The 22,047-nt window shown below is 41.1% G+C and overlaps 1 protein-coding gene across 2 annotated transcripts in view; it reads right to left on the bottom strand.

Moving 5' to 3' along the window:
• The window catches only part of pkn1a (protein kinase N1a), a 62,605-nt gene that overhangs the window by 18,660 nt on the left and 21,898 nt on the right, over positions 1–22,047 (bottom strand). Inside the window, exons 1-2 of one of the 2 annotated variants that reach the window (XM_038713821.1) lie at positions 2,016–2,165; positions 982–1,176 (exon numbers count right to left, since the gene is read on the bottom strand). In XM_038713821.1, coding sequence (XP_038569749.1) covers positions 982–1,176; positions 2,016–2,057 — 237 coding nt within the window. In that variant the 5' untranslated portion in view covers positions 2,058–2,165. Of the gene's footprint in view, positions 1–981; positions 1,177–2,015; positions 2,166–22,047 lie in introns of those variants that run through there. The other variant, XM_038713822.1, reaches the window with a different exon arrangement.

Raw genomic sequence — 22,047 nt, 5'->3', positions numbered from 1 at the left:
TCTGGGTGATCTGTTGAGCAATGAGGGAAATGAAACATGATGTGTTTCTGTGTTCACTCACTCTAATAAAACAGGTGTAATTACTTTACTCGAACACATCCTGAATCTCTGACTGAAGCCTGTTTAATTATCAAGACATGCTTCTCAAATCTTCAGTGAGCTGTTGTTTGCGTCCATCTTAAAATTAGATTTGCGGATTGCAGGTAGTGTTCAAGAAATACTTCTTGGCGACAATCATTTACTAAATTAAAGTCATTTGCATACATTTTAGAGAGGTGCAGTTGTGACCTACATTTTACCAGATGCACACACACACACACACACACACACACACACACACACACACACAGAGGGGAAAAAGGTGGGTAAAAAAGAAACTTCAGCAGTCAACACACTAACTGTTCGAGTATTGCTGCTCACTTCTAGCAACTGGTGCCCAGCAGCTGTACTGGGCTGTACTGTGTGAGCCTGTGTGAGCCTGTGTGACATTCCTGCCCTGCCTCACAAAGTGGAAAGTTGTGCTCAGTGAGCCCACTACGGAGTAAACAGAAGGTCAAAACACTGGTCACATGGGGCTTTAAAAAAGTCCCACCTTTCTGTAGGGACAAACAGGATAAGAACTTAACATACCAGCAAATCTACCCAGTTCCTGTAAACTGGTATGTGACTGATTCACCAGCCACTGTTGCAGCAGTCAGTAAACTGGTTTCCTGCAGCAGCACTGATGTAAAATTCAATGACTTTGCAACTTAAAAACTTTAGCGCTTACATGACAGCGGAATTTTATTCCTGCCTTGGTACTGATGTTTTGTCTTTGTTATTTCAGATCATCCATTTCCAGCTGTAAACCTATAAAACACTACTCCACAAAGAATAAGAAACCTGACTGGTAAAAACAAGCAAAATATCTGGGACCTTTGGACTCTAACAAGTCCTGGTGGATGAAGCCTTTGAGAGGATCTTAGCCTAACTGCGGCTAACCTGCTGGGCGTTCCTCTTATCGGTCGTCGCCCTGCGCAGGTTCTCAGCTCCCTCCTTGATTTTCAGCTCCTTACGGATCTCCCTGCGGATCCTTTCGCGCTGCTCGTCCAGAAGCTGCTGCACACTGGAGTCAGAGAAGTCCGAGTTCTGGTCCAGACCAAGCTGCTCCAGAACCGACAGCCCATCTGGGTCACTCTGGACGTGGGGGAACGGAGAAGGAGAGGGGGAAGGGGAAAAACAAGGAGGACAAGGGATAAACAAGTTAGGCAACGTGGTTGTGAACAAAATAAAAGTCTTTTGTCACGATAATACGAGGCTTAAATGACAACATAGTCAGCCTGGCAAGAGGAGGCGTTGAGAGTGAGGTAGACAGATGAGGAAGAGATGGTGAGCAGGATAAGGCACTAATGGGAGGAAAGAGATAGCAAAGCAGAGACGATAGTGATGGGGGAGAAAAAAAAAGGGAAAAGCTGGGTAAAACACAAAAATGCTTGAAAAGGAAGCAGGAGGATGAGAAAAAGATGAAGGAGCACTGAGGAATGACAAAAATCTTGTTCAGCCAGTGTTTATAATAATTCAAGAGCAGAGTTTTAGAGCTCCATTAGAAATACCATTTTCAGGATAGTCTGCCTGCCAAATTGCCTAAAACTCAACACTATACATAATCAAAAGTGATGTACAAATCTGTCCCATGACCTGTGCTGTCCATTGTCCCCTTTCAGCCTTTTCTCATGAACCGCTCCACCTCTGCTGGGTGAGAAATGGCATGAACTTCAATGATACTTCAATAGAAGTTACTTCAGTACCAGTGAACAACCGGGCTCCACTCCTGTCAGCATTTCTACTCACTTGTGTCTTTTCAAAGAGCTCCCTAATTTCTACAGTGTGAGATCAGGAGACTCAACAAGCCAGACACACAACCAGGAGCCCAACCAGAGAGAGAGAGACAGCGCCTTAATCACTAGAAAGCAAAGCTACTCACCCCACTATTACTGGAACACACAAATCAAACAAACAAGCCAGAAACACCTCACCTCCGAGTTGTCCTCATCCTCCTCATCGCCATGCCAACACATAGTTCAGATGTGAGGAGGACCCCCCCAAAAAAAACTACAGAGGAACAGAAATCTCTGGTATGCTCCCGAGCTCGGCCAAACAGTTAATGCCACACTGAGAGCGAAATGGGTTTGAGAGGGGGAAATGATAAAAAGAGATAAAGAGAGGGAGAGGGAGAGTTAAGTGAAGGAGGAGGGGGAACGCCTCCTAAAGAGGATATCCGTCCCGACACCACGCTGCTCAGGCCTTTCCTGTTTCCTCTGCGATTTTGCTGCTGTCAGTGGAGAGCGAGACACAGAGAAAGGAGGGACAGACTCTTTGCATCAAGAACACATCCTGCCTCTCAACGTTTGAGTAAATAACTCTTGGATGTGTGGCAGTCGGCCTGTATAAAGTCAAGTCTCCCTTAGCAGCTCATCTGGCTTCAAGTGAATTTGCGACAGCTTTTTAATTGTTCTTTTTCACAGTGATATAATCTTGAGGGTGGAAACAAGGGAAGGATGCGTTTTCTAAGTTTTGGATCAAAGCCAGAGTGTAAGATTGGGATGCATTTCTGCTGCATGCTTCACCTCTTACTTCCTTTGGGCTTCAAATCTACAAATCCTGGAGGGTTCCCCTTCCCCTATAGAAAGACTACAGCTACAGCCTCATCTGAAAATATGATATCATCTTTATATAAGCAGCAAAAGGTGGAGTTAGCGCCTGAATGCTAGCCTCTGAAATCATTGTCTAAAATTGGAAAATGAGCAGTTTAAGGTCCCTTTACACTGCACTAGAACAGTGATCTTATAGTAGTGATCAAGTGTATCAACGTCTGTCGCACAATAAATATTGGTCGCAGTCTGTGTTTTGAGGCATGTGAGACTGTGGAATTAATGTGATTTGATGTACATAGAAAATAAAATATGAGAGACACAACATCTATTTTGATCAACCTATGCCCCTCTTGTTTTTGAAAATTGAAAGTTTTACCTAAACTAACCTGTTTTAGAGATCGGATTTCACTATATTACTTTTAAGATCAAACATTTAAGTCTGTGGGGAAAAGGATTTACTGCAGAGGCAGAAAATAGTTACACAGGTAAAACATAAAGCAGATATTTCCTTTACAGGATGCCCAATGAAAATTTTTCAGCTTTGGGAAAATAGCTCGGTTTAAATATTTAATGTGTTTTCGCGTCATCGCAGAGGAATTTGAGCGCACAAAGAGTGGACTAATTACGTCTGTAATTTTGTAGTCATCTTGTTTGTTTGTCCGTCTTTCCACATACAGCTGACTCATCTCTCTCAGTAGATCTGTGTGAGCCACAGATAAGAAAGGTGACGCCAACTCACGACGGGGAGTTTTACTTCTTGTAATCTAAGAAAGACTGAGCCAACCAGGGGCTCTGTGACGTTGAGGGTGAGCAGACTCCCCGAAATTTACAAGCTATAAGCAAGCAGACACCAACTCAGTGAGTCCATGGTAGAGATCACGCTATAGTAGAGCTTTACAGCTAATTAGAGATAATCACTCTTGAGTACCAGTGGTGAAACCGACAATAATGACTCATAATGCATTTCATGTTGAAAACAGTTTACTTACTGGTTCGCTTGCCTTTAGAATAATAATCAATATAATTTTTGGCCAAACTAATCATTACACATAAATAAATGCTATGAATGTACTAGGAAGTGTGGCAGGCAACATGGGAGGCAGTAGCTCAGGTGGTAGAGCTCCTGGTGTTTGTAAGGAGATGTCACTGTGGGCAAAAGCATCTGCTAAATATACTGAATGAGATCTGTCTATGTCACCATATAGTATTTCCATTTTATTAATCAAATCATGGGGTGGTGGCCCTTTGGTGTGAGAGACCAGGGTTCAATCCCCCACTGTGACCCACTCACCATTGTGCCCCTGAGCAATACACTTAACCCCTCGTTGCTGCAATTGTAATTCGCTTTGGATAAAGGCGTCAGCTAAATGAATAAGTGTAATGTAAAATAAGGCACAGTGACATAAAGAAATGAGACATTTTGACTAAAGGTTCTTGGATTTAGGATCAACTTTATAAACCAATAGGATTCAAAATAATCAAACACTTTATGTAACTGAGGCATTCATTGTCATTATTGCCTAAAAAAAAGTTTCTGGACAGTACGGCAAATCATGATCATTGATCCACTGCTTGCTGAAAGTATTAAAAACGTGGACGTACGCTAAAGGTTGCTAATACAGCTGTAAAATTATTAATACAATAACGATTACAATACTAAGATGGGACTAAGATGGGACGCTTCACTAGTAGTGTCTCTTGACTGTATGAGTCTCTGTATGTGGTAATTTCACTGGCTTGACTCGTTTTTTTTGGTCTTTGACGCTTGGAAGCTGTGACCTCTCTCAATCCAGATACACTCACAAGAGCAACTGCCAGATGAAGATCAGGAGAAAGCCCACTGCAGCCAAGACGTCATTTAACATGACACAATGTAAATCCTCTCCGTCTCCACCTCCCCAGGTAAAGTGTGCATAATGATCCACACCTGCCACTGTAAGAAGTGCTGATGAATGTTTTCTTACACTTACAGCACATGTTGCAGTGGGAGTGACTGCTGTTGCTTAAAAGAGGTTTACTGTGGCCTGTTTTGTGACTGCTGAGCTATGGCCTTAACTGCCAAATGATTGTGTGTCAGATGGGGAACTGATTGTGTAACTGAACTGCAGAGAGGTTGTTGAGTTATTTTACAACCCTTGTAACTTCTTATCCACATCATCACTCTTGACTTTGAGCAGAGATGGAAAAGTAACACCTCACAGGAGGATTAGTTTTTTGTCACTACATTCCCAATCCCCTCAGCCGTTTAGTGCTAATTAGCAACACTAGCATGCTAACACACACTAACCTAACATGGTGAACACTGTTAACATTATACCTGCTTAGCAACAGCATTTTAGCATTGTCATTGTGAGCACGTTAGCACAGTTAGTATTTAGCTCAAAGCATTGCTGTGCCTCAGAGCTGCAAGCATGGATGTAGACCCTAGACGTCCTGTAATATTGAGGCAGTTTCCTCAGTGAAAAGCTACATGAGCTGGCCCTTCCTCTACTGTAAAAGATTATTAAGATTGACAGGACTCTGTTAAAGAAAAGAATAAAAACAGATTCACAGGGCAGACAGAGTTCAGCAGGCGCAACATGATGACGACAGACAAACCCAAATGTCCTTTCAGTTCATTATAATTAGGCTGAAATATTTTTTTATAAATTATATCCCGATTCAAACAGGTCAGACAAAACTCTCAAAAAACCCATCTCCCAACGATTGGGCAGGTTTGAGGCCCTGATTGCATGGTTTGTATTTTATAGATAAAAACCTTCAACTTCCCTTTTAAGATGAACTGTACTTTACAAATAAATCCATCAGTAGTCACGATCACCCCTGACTCTGGCGGGTTTATCAATGGCAGTCTATGTATCTCTGAAGTGATGCTTAAAAACAGGTCATCAGTATCCACTGTGCGGCAATTAAACCAGACAAGGACACTATCTCTGGTAAGAAACAAAACAGCCAACTGTCCGGTTACACTCCGATCAGTGCACCACCCTTCAGGATGACATTTGTTCAATAGGTGGGAACATGTGTCCTGTCAGTTCCAACACAACACGTGTTAAAGACACATTAACAGCAGCAGATGTTGACCGAATGTGTTTTGACACATTTGTAAGCAGCGTAGACAGCCGTCACATACCAGTCATACAAAGAACCTGACATGCTATACTTAGACTGAAACCTTGTCAATGAACCGAGCTCAGCAGGCAAAGACAGGATTACATTTACACTTTTATCCAAAGCGACTTACAATTGCTATATATCAGAGGTCGCCTCTGGAGGAACTAGGGGTTAAGTGTCTTTTTCAGGTACACATTGATGGATGTGTCACAGTGGGGAATAGAATCTGGGTCTCTCACACCAAAAGGCATGTGTCTTATCCACGCTCCATCGCCACCCCAGAGGACACTGACACAACAGAACCACTCAACTTAATCCCTCAGCTCTGGACTCAGCGTAGCGCTACGAAGATGGCGACAGCTAACGGGCATGAATGACTCATCCCATGTAGCTTGTTAGTGAAACAGCCCAGAGAGGAGAATTCGGAGGTGGTGTCCGGGGAAGTAATGATGAGCTAATTCAGTAGATAACAGCGCCAAGCGAGGCTAATTCAATCAGACTATGTGAACAGCGTAGAGGAGCCTAAGGCTGGATGAAGAAGGACGTGACAGAACAGGGGTTAAAGTGCAGTTGTGTGTGTGTGTGTGTGTGTGTGTGTGTGTGTGTGTTAGCATGTCCTCCACTGTAAGGACAATGCCTGGACTTTTCCTACTGAGTGATAATGACCGCTCAGTACAGATAGTGTCCACACCAAGGTCACGGAAAGGCGGGGTTCGTGCAAGCGTACACGACATGGACACAAAAATAGGAGGACAGAGAAAACCCCTCTCACCTCTCGCTTTCCAGTGAGAGCGAAGCCACAGAGCTCAGCCCATCTCTGACTGAAGCTTGTGTTATTGTAGAGGGTGTGAGCTGTGGACTCTTAGGACTCAAGTACACTCATTTTACAGTCCACCTTGGTGTGGACTGTTGAATATGACACAAGGTGAAAATAGCATTGTAAATGTGACTTGACGCTTGAAGGAAGGACAGACATACTCTGGCTGTGCTCAAAGTCATAGCTAATAGAAGAAGAGGGAGCATTTTTAACTGCAACAAATCATGAAAACAAAATAATTCCTTCTCTATACTCAACAATTCTCCCATAATCTAGAAAACCTGCAGCTAAGATACTTAGTTAAACTGTTTAGGTGCTCGATATACAGTACTTGTTTTGCTGGAGTCTGCATTTCTTAAATCTAAACCTAAAACGGAGGGGACCCACGAAAAGTTAGCCTATTACATTCACGTAATGTCAGATATTTTCATATTTACTTCAAACGATCAGATTTTGTGACATTAATACATAAAATATACAATATAGATATCCTTTCTTCTATGTCTCCCATGACCCTATATGACAACATGAAATTTCATGACATTTCCAAAACCTTCAATGAATGTACTTAATTCCATAACTTCTCCAGGACTAGAAAATAGGATTTTCACATTACATGGCTATTCCAGGATCTCCGTGGGGACCACGTTTACCACCCCGTTAACCACATTATTGCTTTACAAGCTCAGGTTAAAACATGGGTTGTAATAATAAAGAATATTTTTTGGGAATTACAAGACCTCATTGCACTTTGTGTTACATTGTTGGACTGGTGGTGGACAAATCAAAATTGATGCAGCAGCACCAGAGAGGTCGTCTTTTTCTTAATTCATTAGACATCACGCAGCTCCCTCTGGAGTCACAAAATGTTTTATACAACCTTGTTCACACATGTAGTATTACTCCCCAAGACCTAAAAACAAACTTTGATGTGTAAAACTGGTGATGTTCCTTAACTTCAACTTATCATTAAGACATGCCAATCAAAAACAGATGACACTTGGGCAACGTTTTCTTGCCCAACTGCACAGGCTGTGGTGATAACACGTGTGTGTGTGTCATTATATTTATTTATTTATTATATATATATATATATATATATATATATATATATATATATATATATACACAGTGAGGAAAATAAGTATTTGAACACCCTGCTATTTTGCAAGTTCTCCCACTTAGAAATCATGGAGGGGTCTGAAATTGTCATCGTAGGTGCATGTCCACTGTGAGAGACATAATCTAAAAAACAAAATCCAGAAATCACAATGTATGATTTTTTAACTATTTATTTGTATGATACAGCTGCAAATAAGTATTTGAACACCTGTCTATCAGCTAGAATTCTGACTCTCAAAGACCTGTTAGTCTGCCTTCAAAATGTCCACCTCCACTCCATTTATTATCCTAAATTAGATGCACCTGTTTGAGGTCGTTAGCTGCAAAAAGACACCTGTCCACCCCATACAATCAGTAAGAATCCAACTACTAACATGGCCAAGACCAAAGAGCTGTCCAAAGACACTAGAGACAAAATTGTACACCTCCACAAGGCTGGAAAGGGCTACGGGGAAATCGCCAAGCAGCTTGGTGAAAAAAGGTCCACTGTTGGAGCAATCATTAGAAAATGGAAGAAGCTAAATATGACTGTCAGTCTCCCTCGGACTGGGGCTCCATGCAAGATCTCACCTCGTGGGGTCTCAATGATCCTAAGAAAGTTGAGAAATCAGCCCAGAACTACACGGGAGGAGCTGGTCAATGACCTGAAAAGAGCTGGGACCACCGTTTCCAAGGTTACTGTTGGTAATACACTAAGACGTCATGGTTTGAAATCATGCATGGCACGGAAGGTTCCCCTGCTTAAACCAGCACATGTCAAGGCCCGTCTTCAGTCTGCCAATGACCATTTGGATGATCCAGAGGAGTCATGGGAGAAAGTCATGTGGTCAGATGAGACCAAAATAGAACTTTTTGGTCATAATTCCACTAACCGTGTTTGGAGGAAGAAGAATGATGAGTACCATCCCAAGAACACCATCCCTACTGTGAAGCATGGGGGTGGTAGCATCATGCTTTGGGGGTGTTTTTCTGCACATGGGACAGGGCGACTGCACTGTATTAAGGAGAGGATGACCGGGGCCATGTATTGCGAGATTTTGGGGAACAACCTCCTTCCCTCAGTTAGAGCATTGAAGATGGGTCGAGGCTGGGTCTTCCAACATGACAATGACCCGAAGCACACAGCCAGGATAACCAAGGAGTGGCTCTGTAAGAAGCATATCAAGGTTCTGGCGTGGCCTAGCCAGTCTCCAGACCTAAACCCAATAGAGAATCTTTGGAGGGAGCTCAAACTCCGTGTTTCTCAGCGACAGCCCAGAAACCTGACTGATCTAGAGAAGATCTGTGTGGAGGAGTGGGCCAAAATCCCTCCTGCAGTGTGTGCAAACCTGGTGAAAAACTACAGGAAACGTTTGACCTCTGTAATTGCAAACAAAGGCTTCTGTACCAAATATTAACATTGATTTTCTCAGGTGTTCAAATACTTATTTACAGCTGTATCATACAAATAAATAGTTAAAAAATCATACATTGTGATTTCTGGATTTTGTTTTTTTTAGATTATGTCTCTCACAGTGGACATGCACCTACGATGACAATTTCAGACCCCTTCATGATTTCTAAGAGGGAGAACTTGCGAAATAGCAGGGTGTTCAAATACTTATTTTCCTCACTGTACACACACACACACACACACACAGATATCAAATCATTATGAAGAATGTAATCTCATATACATGCTTATCTTAGCCAGTAACGTCTTGTTTTAGACAGATTTTTTATTAATTAGTGAAATAGAAAAACACACTGGGTTAGGCTGTAGATTTCAGAACATGCTTGTTGTTTAAGGGAGAGTGGAACTGCATTACTCTCTACAGTATAACAATATATATTTAATGTTAGTCAGTATTGGTGTTAGATTAGATTTCCTGTCATTTAGGATGACATATCTGCCTTGTGAGTGCAGGTATTGGCAGATGCAGATTATCTCAAAATGCCAAATATCGGCCCGGGAAAATACTTTGACCTTAGAAATAAACAAAACATACACTGTTAAATTCAAGAACACATTATTTTTGAGGCTACAGTTAAAGTGCAAGTCTGTTACTAATAGTGATCAGCAAGGGGACCATCTGCAACTGAGACTGGAATAAAATATACACTGGCGAGAGCAAAAAGCCAGTTTGTCCAGTCACGCTTGTGAAAAAGAGAGAGAGAGAAGTGGTTAGCGAGAGGCCAAAAGAGAGAGAGACTAGGGAAAACAAAGGGAGAGCTACATGGGGACAGGAAGAGAGGGAGGAGAGAGACGGATGAGGCACAGCTGAGAGGGTCACAGGGTTGAAGCAGACAGAACAGACAAATAAGCAGAGAATGGAGGAAGGAGCTGGAAATGGGGCAGAGAACAGCAATGAATCACCAAGCACCCTGCAAATACAATGTGCAACAAATGTGCCAGTCAAGTGTTCATCAAAATAGCTCCTGAACAAGAGAAAGGTGGTTACTGACTGAATCCTTTATATATTTATAGTAAGTTATTTTTCCAGTCTCTCCTTGGTTGCTGCTGTTCACATGAAGCACCAGAAACAAGGGGCTTGTGGGAATGTAGTTTTCTAAATATCACCTTGTTTGCCAAGAAACAAAGCAGTGAACCAAAAAAAGGAGGGAAGAAGAGCACTGTTAGCTATAAAACATGGATGCACAGTAAACGAGGCATCTTTTTTTGTTTTAGCTCTACACAACATATATTATCAGAGGCAGGAGACAGAAATACAAAAGACGACAATAGGAGAAAGACATGGCAAGCACTAGGACAAGGCAACCGGACCCTCTCCAAACACACTCATGAGAACGGGGGCATGATGAACAGGCAATGTTTGACCTTTAACACGTCTGGCCATGTTAACCACCTCCAGGCCTTCCTCCATTACCTCCCTCTGACCGTCTCTCTTCTCCATCTTCCCTTTCTACTAGCTTTGCCCGTCACTCTCCATCTTCTACACAAGCTCTTCCTCTTGACTAATAACTCCCTCCTAAACTCCCCTCGTCAGAACCATACTGAAGTTGTCTGCCTCTAAACCTAGTGTTTATAACCACCAATTTCAACAATCTTTAGTCTCACCACCTCTAACAGAAATTGATGTTAAAAAAAATTTTTTGCTTTTGACAGAAAATACTGAATTTAAGAATTATCCTTTGCTTCTATTATGGTAGCTGGATCTCAATCCATGAACTTGGCTAAACCTCAACAGCCATTGTTTCCACCACCCAATGGCCACTTCACTTCTTCAACTCAGGTCTGTATGAGCCTGACAGCTTGGCAGTCAAGGAGGAAACCTTCCTCTCTGAGCTACGTCCAACTTTTTAGTGACAGGACAAACACGATTGCCAAACTCATTTATCTTACACGCATCTTATGAATTTTCACAGCAAATAAAAACAAGGGTGAAGTGGTTTGATACGCTTCAGTTGATTCTAGTAGCACACGCTAGACGCGCCATACAGATAGAGCAGGTACAGAGGAGAAAGATGAGATGTGCTTTTCCAAGGGGTTGACTTGTGGTAAAGCTAGGAAATGGGACAGCGGCATAAACCCGGCATTAAGCACATAAAGATGCCGCGTTCATGTGCATCACTCCCTCTGTTCTATCAGTCTGCAACGTTCCCTCCGTCTTACGGTCTTCGCCCTCTCAACCTCAAAATAAAGGGAAGGTATATACAGAGATTGCTGACTCTGCCTTAGGTGAAAAGACATCACTTTGTAGTAAACAGTACTTGTGAGAAGGCAAGTAAAAGAAAAAATAAATAACTGATGGACAGAAGGCCCAAGGGGAGAAAAGACAGAGGTTTTGTTTTAAAATCTCTTTCCTCACTCCTTTCTCTCCCTCTCCCGACATGTGTTGAACTGTACGTCAGCAAGCTGCCGTTTTGTTATGCAAACATTGGGCGGGGTACTTGACTGCCACCTGGATTAATGCTCACACACTGCAATGCACACCCAAACGAATCCACTAGAGACCTTCGTTACACGGGAGGGTGCAACATCCAAACATTCCAGAGGAATATTTACCAGATTTTGTCAACGTCAGCGTAAACGGACTGCTAAAAATACATAAAACACACGGAAAGTTTGAAATCTGCTGCCTATGTGTGTCAGTTCGACATGACTGCAATAAATCAGTTAAACAGGTAAAGAGCTATAATCCATCCTGATTTATTCATTGTCTTAGGCCAGGTACACACTAGATCACAAGACAAGACAAGTTGAAGAAACTCTTAGATGTCTTAAACATTCCTTGTGGAAAGACATTATGTTTGGGAAACAAGATGGCCTCCATAAAAAAAATCATCTACTGGGTCCTTGGTCTTTTCAGGTGGATCCGAGCTTCCTTCAGTTTCCCTAAAGCTAGATGGAGCAGAAGATGCCACTCCTGGCGGATCCCTGCTAACTGATGACCTGACCTAACTAATGGAGCATACAATACTGGCAGCAATAAGCTATACCAGCCTGGCTGTACTGCATAGTATTGATTGAAAAACAACTATTTTGATAACATATTATTCCTTTGAGTAATTCCTTAAGACAAAATACTTAACATTTGCTTTTTATAAACAAAATCATTAACTAATAATGATACTCATAACAACCTTAGCAGTACGGGAAGCAACAGGTAAGAACTAATCTTACAGTAAAACAGCTGAAACACAGGGAGCCTGAAAATGTGTACAGCGGAAGAGCAAAGGATGGATCAATCATAAATAGCCCTCGGTGGACAGCGGGAGATGTTTAAATGACAAACATCCATGAATGTGAAGTGAATGTAAACACAGTCTGCCTAGGGTGAAGTGGCTCCATATCCATAACCACTGAACCTTTCCCAGAATAGAGATAAAAGGAAGCAAAGGAAAGGAACAAACAGCTACTCTACGGCTCTATTCTCTAGAGACTAAACACACAGAGGCTGGCATTCACGCCAGCCGCATTCATCTTCCTCAGCAGCAGGGGGAGGACCCTCAGCTCTGCAGGCCATCTGTCAATCACTATGTGTTCCCGACGTGCTCAGTGAGCAGACCAGACACCCATCAATCATTACCCAATCCCTGCCCAGCTGAGTCGGTGAGGATGCCCGACAGCTGTCGATCATCCTGCAGGCCAGTACACCAAAGAAAGGGCAACAAGCTCTGGGAGGACCTGACAAAGCAGGTTTGATCTGCTGAGTAGAGAGAGCGCAGATGTAACCTTTGCAACAACAATTTGCAATGAATCCAGGTGAGAATGTCAAAACACACCGACCTCAAGTGTAATATTTGGCTTCACAGCACGGCTGCTTTTTCTAAGATGTATTTATTAAGGGAAGATTGAATGAGCATGCAAGCCCTCTCTCTTAAACTCATAACACCGATTCTTAATATACACTTCCGTAAGCAGATGAACGCCAGAAAAGCACAAAGAAAAGAAAAGCAGCCATTAGTTTCAGTCAAACAATGATATTGTGTTTAGTCACTCTGATCATGTTAACTGTAGCAGCTGTTGGTAAAGACTAGACTGGCACATCCTGAATGTTCTTTAAACAGGGGGGGGAGAAAGAAGAAAGGCTGGAGATGTACTCGTACACACTAGCAAATATTTAACATGAACCATAAAAGACGCTGCAAACCCACATGCTTTAGGGAGGAGGTCTAATCTGCTAAAATCATTTAAAATTTCCTGTGTGAGATTATCATGGGTGTACAGGGCCTTTACATTACAACTTTGAAATTGACATCAAATGGAATGAAATCTTGTTTAATTATACAGCTAAACAATGAGTTTACTATTCGAATTGTAACTGTAACAAAATCTAAATGTAAGAAATCAATCTGTGCTCTGCTGTAAAACAAACTCTGGATACAGGCTGGATTCTGTTACCCAACAATACAATCTATCTGTGGTGTAGTGTGGTTGTCGTAATCAATTAAATATACATTTTTATGAGATGTCTAGATTGCATTAGGTTTTATAGGTATTTTAAACTGATTAGTTACTCATTGTCATGGAAAGAACAACTAATCAGTCAGATTTAGAGCTGCAACAATTAGTCGATTGTTGATTAATGATGGGCAGAAAATTAATCAGCTACTTCATTATTTCACCCTTTTTTTAAAAATGCAAAAATGCCAAACATGTGCTGGTTCCAGCTCAACAAATATGAGGGTTTGCTGCTTTTCTGTATGGTATATGAACTTAATGATATCTTGGTTTGGTTGGACAAAATACAACTGAAGACATCATCTGGAGTCTGGAGGTTTATCTACTAGTCTTTGACATTTTACAGGGAAACAATGGAAAAGCATTCTACAGTTTAATCAATAATAAAATAATAAAAAACGTTAGTTGCATGAGATTGTAGAAAAGCACTGTCCAAAGTTAGATTATGTCTCAACAATACTTTACTGTCATATCACAGCCTAGCTGAGGTCAAGCTGTTAACTGCAGCTAAACTGTGATAATTCTCATTATGTAGTTTGTGTGTGTGTGTGTGTGTGTGTGTGTGTGTGTGTGTGTGTGTGTGTGTGAGTGAGTGAGTGAGTGAGTGAGTGAGTGAGTGAGTGAGTGAGTGTTTTCATACAAATGATATCCGAGTAGTAACACAAGCTTTTGCACCGTGTTGTTCACTTACAGATGAATACAGGGAAGCTGCAAAGAGGACAACAACAAAAACAACAACTGCGCTCAAACTCTACATGAACAAGAGTGAATATTCTAAAATGGTATTAAGCTGTACAATAACGACACAGAACAAAAACCCTTAATGATTCACAGTTCACCCACATGTCCTCAAAGTGAGTTTGACATGGATCTCACTTCGGTTGACAGGCTAATTCTTCCTGTTATTATAATGTTTCTGGTATTCATACAGAAGTGTATTTATATCTGTAGATTAGGAACCGAAACTACTGAAGTCTTTCCAGCACGACACGAGCCCTGTGCACTATTGCAGGCTAACAGCATGCAGATAAAGAGTGTGGCGGTAATATGGTACATGGTTTATCTTTTAGTGGTTGAATATCAGGAGGTTATTTCAGTGACAAAATGTCATGCAGATGCTGATGCCAATGATAACGCTAAATGTTAGTCAAGATGAGAAGTGCTGTACTTGTTTCTGTGGGAAGTCTGCATGCACTGTATGAGACTATATGAGTGTCTGTGTGTGTGAAAGGAACCCCAAGTAGAGATGTGTGATTAATTGCTCTGACAGGTCTGGGGTATCTGCCTAGATGAGCTTCATGGAAAGACTGCAGAGCTGCACGAACTAAGACACTGAGATCTCTGTATTTTACTCCTGTGTGTTAACTCTAAAGTAAAGAGATAGAAATAGGTCTGCGTGGCTGATTTGCTGTGAAGCGCCGCTGTGATGTCAGTTTGGGTTTGTCGCTCCTTATGAAAACCATGAAAATAGATAGATACATGAGCCGTTCCTGGATCTGATACCTGCGAAGAGATCTGAGTACAAAGCTTAGATACAGACTTCCACCTGAAGCCAAAACAATGTCTGCTTCAAGTGTGCAGAAGAAAGGAAATCTGTCCAAGAGACTGTGCGTGTGTGTGTGTGTGTGTGTGTGTGTGTGTGTGTGTATAAAGAAAACATCTGGAGGCATTCCTGAGACGCCTGAGTGGTGACACAACCAACCTGGCAGCAAAGACGGAGAGGAGAGAGAGAGGTAAACCAAGAGCAGGGAGTGTCAGAGGCGTAGAGAGGCACTACAGCAATAAACTCACCGGGCCATAACTTGTTTCACTCCCTACAATACATCTCCACCTAATCAATCTCCACACAGATGAGACTGAGCCTAATTAAAAAACAGGAGTGTTGTCGGGTGAAAACCTCAGAGATTCATGTGCTTTAGTAACAAGACAGAGTCAACAGAGTCGCTCTGTAAGGCTGCACTGAGGCACAGCGCTGCTTTGAGCTAAACGCTAATGCCAGCATGCTAACATGCGCCCAATGCCAATATTAACCATGTTCACCATCTTAGTGTAACATGTTGGCCTGGAAACAGTGTTGACAGCCCAGCAAAGGAAAATAATATCAGCTATTTTAATTATCAGTTGGTTATTTTCTAACAATGAATTATTTTGTATGCGCAATGTCATAAAAAATCCCCAACATACATGACTAAAGTAAAATTACGTTCAGTGAAAATTAATACAACAACTCACTGAATTATTGTATTAATTGTAATGTTTTAGCTACATTTTAGCATTGAATAATTATCAGGATAATCTTGCATTTCGTGACAATTTAGGTCAAGAAGATTGTACTACAAAATGATAAATACAAAACTCTGCTCCTCCCACTGACAATACAAAAACTGTCTCGGGGGGAGGGGGGTTGCCCATTTAGTTTCAGGGCGCCTCAGTTCCCTCACTGACACTCCTCCTTTTCATCTGTCTCTGAAAGCAGAGGGAGGGATGAGACTGCGGGAAAGAAGAGAAGAGAGACTCCACTCTTCCCCACGAGACAGACAAAGGCCAAGAAGGAGGTGGACAGCTAGAGACAGGAGGGAGGAGACGGGACAGAGAAGGAGAAAGAAAGAGGGGGTGGTGAGAAAGAGAGATGGTCAGCCAAAAACTGATAAAGAAGCAGGTGGAGGAGGAAGGGAGGGAAGTCGGCCCACAGCGCCAGAGGCAACTGATGGATAAAAGAGCATGTGAGAGCATGCTGGGAGGCCAGACTCAATGCCAAACACACAGACATCAGACACATGAGGGGAAGGGGGAGGATGAGAGAGAGGAGAGTTCATTGAGAGCACACTTGGCCTACTGCTGTAAACTAGTGTAACACACACAATGCAGGGCTTCACATTAAATCAACTTCCCAGAAATCTATTTCCAGTTCAGAAGGTGCTGGAGTTTGTATTCACCCCATGTTTCTCACCATTTCTGAAAAATTGAATCATCCTCCAAACATGTATTATTGTTATTCATTTTACACATCTGACTTAAGCCTCCAACATCCTGCAGCTCTAAGGCAAAAGCAAGCCACACTGTGTATTTGTTGGACAGCGGGAGTGAGTGTGATAGCCAGGGAGGGAACAAGGAAAAGGGAGGGGGGAGGACTGAGGAAAGAGGGAGGCCAGAGGTTCACAGTTTTGTAAGCAATAGGCATTTGTGTTGGATATTTAGCTGGACGTGAAACTTAAGCGTTGGCCTTGCAGCAGTTTCGCCAAACTGCAATTCCCATGTCAGACTAAAATTCTGGTATGCATGCTAATGATTTGGGTAGTTTGGGTGGATACCACCCACCCTGAGTCTAGGTTCTGCTTGAGGTTTTGGCCTCGTCATTGCAGCAAAGTGCTTGCTCATGGTGGGAACTGCTGGCTCTCCATAAATTACAAAGAGTACGGTGTAGACCTGCTCTATCAAAAGCGCATTGAGATAACTTCTGTTATGGTGCTATATAAATAACATTTAACAGAAATTTATATTTGTCTTTCTTAAATGAAGTATGTCAAATGGTTCAAACATTTTTAAATGGCATGGGGAAGTACATGAGTGTGTGTGTATAAGAAGTTAGGAGAGCTGGTGGTGGAGAAGTGCGTTTAGCTGTTGAGATTAACACTAAGCTGTCTGGTGGCCAGACACACAGGGTCTAACAACACTTCCTAACAAACACTGACTGAGCAAAACAACAACAGGTGCCAAACTGTCCTGATACACGTCTGATGTATATGTTCAGAGGAGGGGGGTTTGTGCTTGTTCTACAGCTTACAGCAGTTCCTGTGAGCAGAGGACAATTTCCTGTATTGTGTCACATAATGCCCGTAGCGGTTGTCTTATGTGCATGTGTTCATTTGCAGACTTCACTCTGTTAAAAAGTTGACAGCCTATGACGTTACAAGTCGTGGGGGACAATCACAATGCCTGCTCAACGAATGGATGATGGCATTGTCTATCGGCCCAACCCTAGTCTACAGCCTTGTTAGCGGCTCTGTGGAGCTGTACAGCAGTGCCTTGAGCTAAATGCTAATCTGAGCATACCAACGTGTGTAACATAACAATTCTAACTTGCGGATGTTCAGCAGGTGTAATGTTAAACCACGTTCACCATCTTAGCTTAGCGTGTTAGCATGCTAACATTTGCTAACACAGAACATAGCTGAGCATGAACTGGGATGTCATTAGTTATACAGGGTTTTGGTCATAAACCAAAGTAGTGGATAAACTTAAATTTTGACCTGACGATCACCAAAGTAAGGAGGAATTACAGTCTAGGGATTTGCCCACGAATTGAGATATACCTTGAAAGTATTCAAGTAGAGAGATGACATAAAATAAGAGGAAGAGAGAGGGGGGGGTGAAATGACATGATCAGTGTCTTGAACCACTAGACCACCACAACTTTTCAGTTTCAGAAAAGGTTTCATTGTTTTTTTGAATCTACAGAAAACCCTGTAAACAAATTACATCGGGAGCAGTTCTTCAATAGAAAGTAATTTCAATTAGGACTGGGCATACAATAATGATAATTATCGCAATATAATTTTCCTCAATTCTTCACAATATGAAAAAGGTTCAATATATTGTCAAATGTTTGATTTCATTTTTTTGAATCACAAACAAATTAGCACTTCTATTAAGATATTTATTTTGTTGAGGAAAAGGACTGAAAAAATATTTATAATCATATTTTTTGAATAAAGATTCATAATTGTTTTGAATGTTCTACCTCTTGTGAAGTAATCCAGTGTTTGTCATCAAGTGTCACATTCTGACCCTAAAGAAAAGTTTAACCACACAATTAACCATCTGGTTTCTTACATTTTAACAAAAATAAAAATAAAATCAGCATTAAAACTTATAATAATAATTGACATTTATCATGATAATTATCGATATCGAATTGTATGAAATGTTATTATCGTGATAACATTTTTGGCCATATCGCCCACCCCAGTTTCAATGAAAGCAATTGAAAGGGAGTTAACAATACAGAAAATATTACATTCATATTATATATGAGTGGTACTTCCCTACTTCACATAACTCAACTAATAAAACCCCTTACATACTTCAAATGCCAAATCTTAGTTATTTTATACGCAGTAGACAAAAAGCAAAAAGATTAACCTTAGTACAATAAATATCTTAAAAGAAGTTCTTTTATTTTTTTAAGTATGGAAAATTATTAAAAAAGAAAAGTTTTTTTCAGCTATGAAAAAGTTTTAATTCTTCAGAAAACTTGCAGGCTGAGTTTTAGTTGGTTCAGCAAAGCCACAAGTGACTGTGACTAAGTTACGATGTATGTATGAAAAACTGTGTATAACTGAATGTGTGAGCATGTGGGCAGAGAGACTGAATCTAGCTACAAGTACCTTGCATTTGTGTTTTGAGCGCACCCAGGGGAAACTGAGGATGTGTGGCTGTACATGGCAAAATTTTTCCCTGCATTGGTTTGTGTCACAGCATTAACAGTTATGACAGTTGGGCTCAGGTGTGGCGGCAGCAGCAGCTGAGACCAGTGCAGCAGGTCTGTGGCTGTGTGTGTGTGTTTACAGGACCTGCAGAAACAAGTTCAACTCCCCCACAGTGATTATGTGGTCGCAGTTGGAGGGCCATTACTGACTGTTAGTTTTCTTTGGCGCAATACATACCAGGGGTGGGTATCTACTCGTTACAAGTAAGGCAAATAAGTAAACCAGCAACTTTTCATGTTCCTTTTTAAAATTGTACTTTTACTCTAGAATTTTTTTGGGCCTGTAATCTACTTTTAACTTCACTACATTCACAGCTTTTCCTTCAACTAGTCTGTTATCTATGCATTTTGCTCGATTAACTGAAATGAGCTGTTATCCAAGCTGTGTTACGCAGGAGAGCTTTGACTGGTGTGTTTGTGTCACATTAATGAGCACGGCAGATGCAAACATGTAGAAAATGACAACCTTTCCTATTTAAGGTTTGGTTGTTCTTCTAATGTAACTCAAATCCAGTAACTGCACACTGTGCCACTGGTGGCCATGTTTGAAAGCAGCTTGCATTGCCATTTCACAATCTGGCAGAAATACTTTCCATTAATGGCATATTAAAATCTTATTTAGTCTATGTAGAACAAATGTTGGCTACACACTGTAACATCTGTCAGATCATCCCTGGATTGATTCTGATATATTAAACAGAATTCTCTCGGTGTGCAGAGCGTGGCTTTCTTTTGAAGGAAATTATTTTCTCCAATTCAAATTGTTTTATAGCGATGCCCGACAGTGAATTAATGAAATAGAATGTCGCAGATGAAACTTATCTTGGCTTTCAGGCTACCAGCTGTTATAATTAATAATTAATTCATTATAATAATTTTTGGAAGAAGGGAGAGAGCAAATATGGGCGATTAAAACTGTCCTGTTGTGCTTTACACGTGACGAACAGGTCTCTATATAACATGCACTTTGAGCAGTTTACTGACCAAGTATTTGAGTAGGTTTGTAAAATGGTAATTTTTACTGTTACCTGGGTAAAGATTTTCAGTTTCATAAATATACGATGAACACTTATCACTGCGTCATAAATCAAAGGAAGATATGGGTTTTCATTGTAAGATATTTTTTGTCCTTAGTTTAAAATACGAACATGTTTTAAAATTGCATTTAATATATTTTTTACATTGCCATTGGGTAGCAAGTAGATGCTAGCTACTAACCGAATGACCTGGTAATGTCCCAGTTGGCAGGAGAAAACAAGTATTAATAAAAGTCTAATTACTTCACTCTTACATTAGTAAAATCTGTCAAATTTACCAGGTAACTTAATTCAACATCTGTCATCTAGGGTGTGCAAGAGCAGTTTAGGTGAAATAAACAAGCAGCTGTTTACACATTATGATTAACTTGTTACATAATTTTAGTTTAATCCGTTAAATCTGTCAACATTGCCATGTTTAATATTGTTGAAAGCACTCGGCTTTGCACCTGCCCAAGCAGAGTTACAGACAATAAGTACAAAGGTTTGGCTATGAATAAACATGTGGATGAGAGCAACACATTACTTGAGACAGTAGCTGAAACAGGTACATTCAGAGGAAAAATGGGCATGTTAGCCGATGCGTGAAGTCGAAGCCATCGGGCTGAACTGAAAGTACAGGAGGCTTGGATTTATATTTGGGTGCATTTCAATCAGGTTACATAAAGTATTTGGAGATAATGGAACGGTCTGATTGAGTAACAGCAGTTTAATGTAAGCAACAGTTTAATCAAGTGGGAGGGGAAAAAGTATTTCAATCTAATCTCTAATTACATGGCCAAATATAATTTTACAGCCTACTCTTAGCCAATTGTCCACTCTCATTAAAGCTTCCAAAAAAAAGTGCCGATATGTAAATGGAGTTAGGAGAACGCTCGGTCTCTGTCCCTTTTCACATCAAACATCTTGTACATGAACACCAAAAGCACCACTCTCTCTAAACTGGAACGGCTTCCTAATAAGTCATCATACTGAAAACAGCCAGTTATGCGTTTGTGCATGTATGTGCAAGGGTCAGGTATATAAATCATTAAGTAGAAAAACTATGACCTCATCCTGTTGTCAGCTGTTTCCATGACAGCACAGGCTCCAGGTAACACACCAGGAAATACCTGTCTACTGCTTGTCCTCAGATGTGGATTTGTCAAACTCCCTCTGTGTTCAGGCTTGCCAGCATTCAAATGAGGAGAAGCTGAATGAAGGCAAACCCGGATGTCATACTGACTGGGTGACCTCTCTTGCTAGTTTCTCCAACGCTACCTAACATAGCTTTAACATTAACAGAAAGTTTCTTCATTACAAAACAAGAACAGGACGGTGATTTTTATTGGCAGTTAAAGAGGAAGATCACCAATTTTACACATCAAAGTCTGTTTACAGGTACTACTGCATATGTCACAAAAGCTGTACGAAGCCTTGTGTGTCCCCAGAGGGAGCTGAGTGAAGTCTCATAAATTGCCTGAAGTGACTTTACTTGAATCAGCGTTGGTTGGGTTTGAAGACTACATGTTTGAAAATGAAAGAAAAAAATCTAGTGGAGTTAGAAAGAAGTGAGTTTACCCAGAGACGTTTTATAGAGGAGACACACCACTCAATCACATCCTCAATACAACTGTATGGGGAAAGCCCATAATGGCAAAGATGGCGGTTATCCTTCCCCTCCTGCTAGAAAGCCAATCGTCTGCTTTATCAGCCAAAGTGGTAAACATAATCATGTGGTTCCACTGACTTAAGAGTCTGTTATTCTTATGCTGCGCGTGCGTGGTTGTAGGGACACATGAACAGTAGAATATAACCAGTCGGGAAAAACGCTTTTTAAACCTTATTTTGAGGCAAAGTCGTCAAACCTTTTCAGCGATTTTTATTAGATTTTACGGGTGATTCTATTCATGTAGTTTTTATGTCCCGCTGACCAGTAAAAGTGCAGTTCT

The sequence above is a fragment of the Micropterus salmoides genome, unplaced genomic scaffold, assembly GCF_014851395.1.
Source record: "Micropterus salmoides isolate LMB-PRFRI ecotype aquatic unplaced genomic scaffold, ASM1485139v1 Ms_hic_scaffold_12, whole genome shotgun sequence".
Lineage (NCBI taxonomy): Eukaryota > Metazoa > Chordata > Actinopteri > Centrarchiformes > Centrarchidae > Micropterus > Micropterus salmoides.
This window is presented reverse-complemented; position numbering and strand designations above follow the sequence as displayed.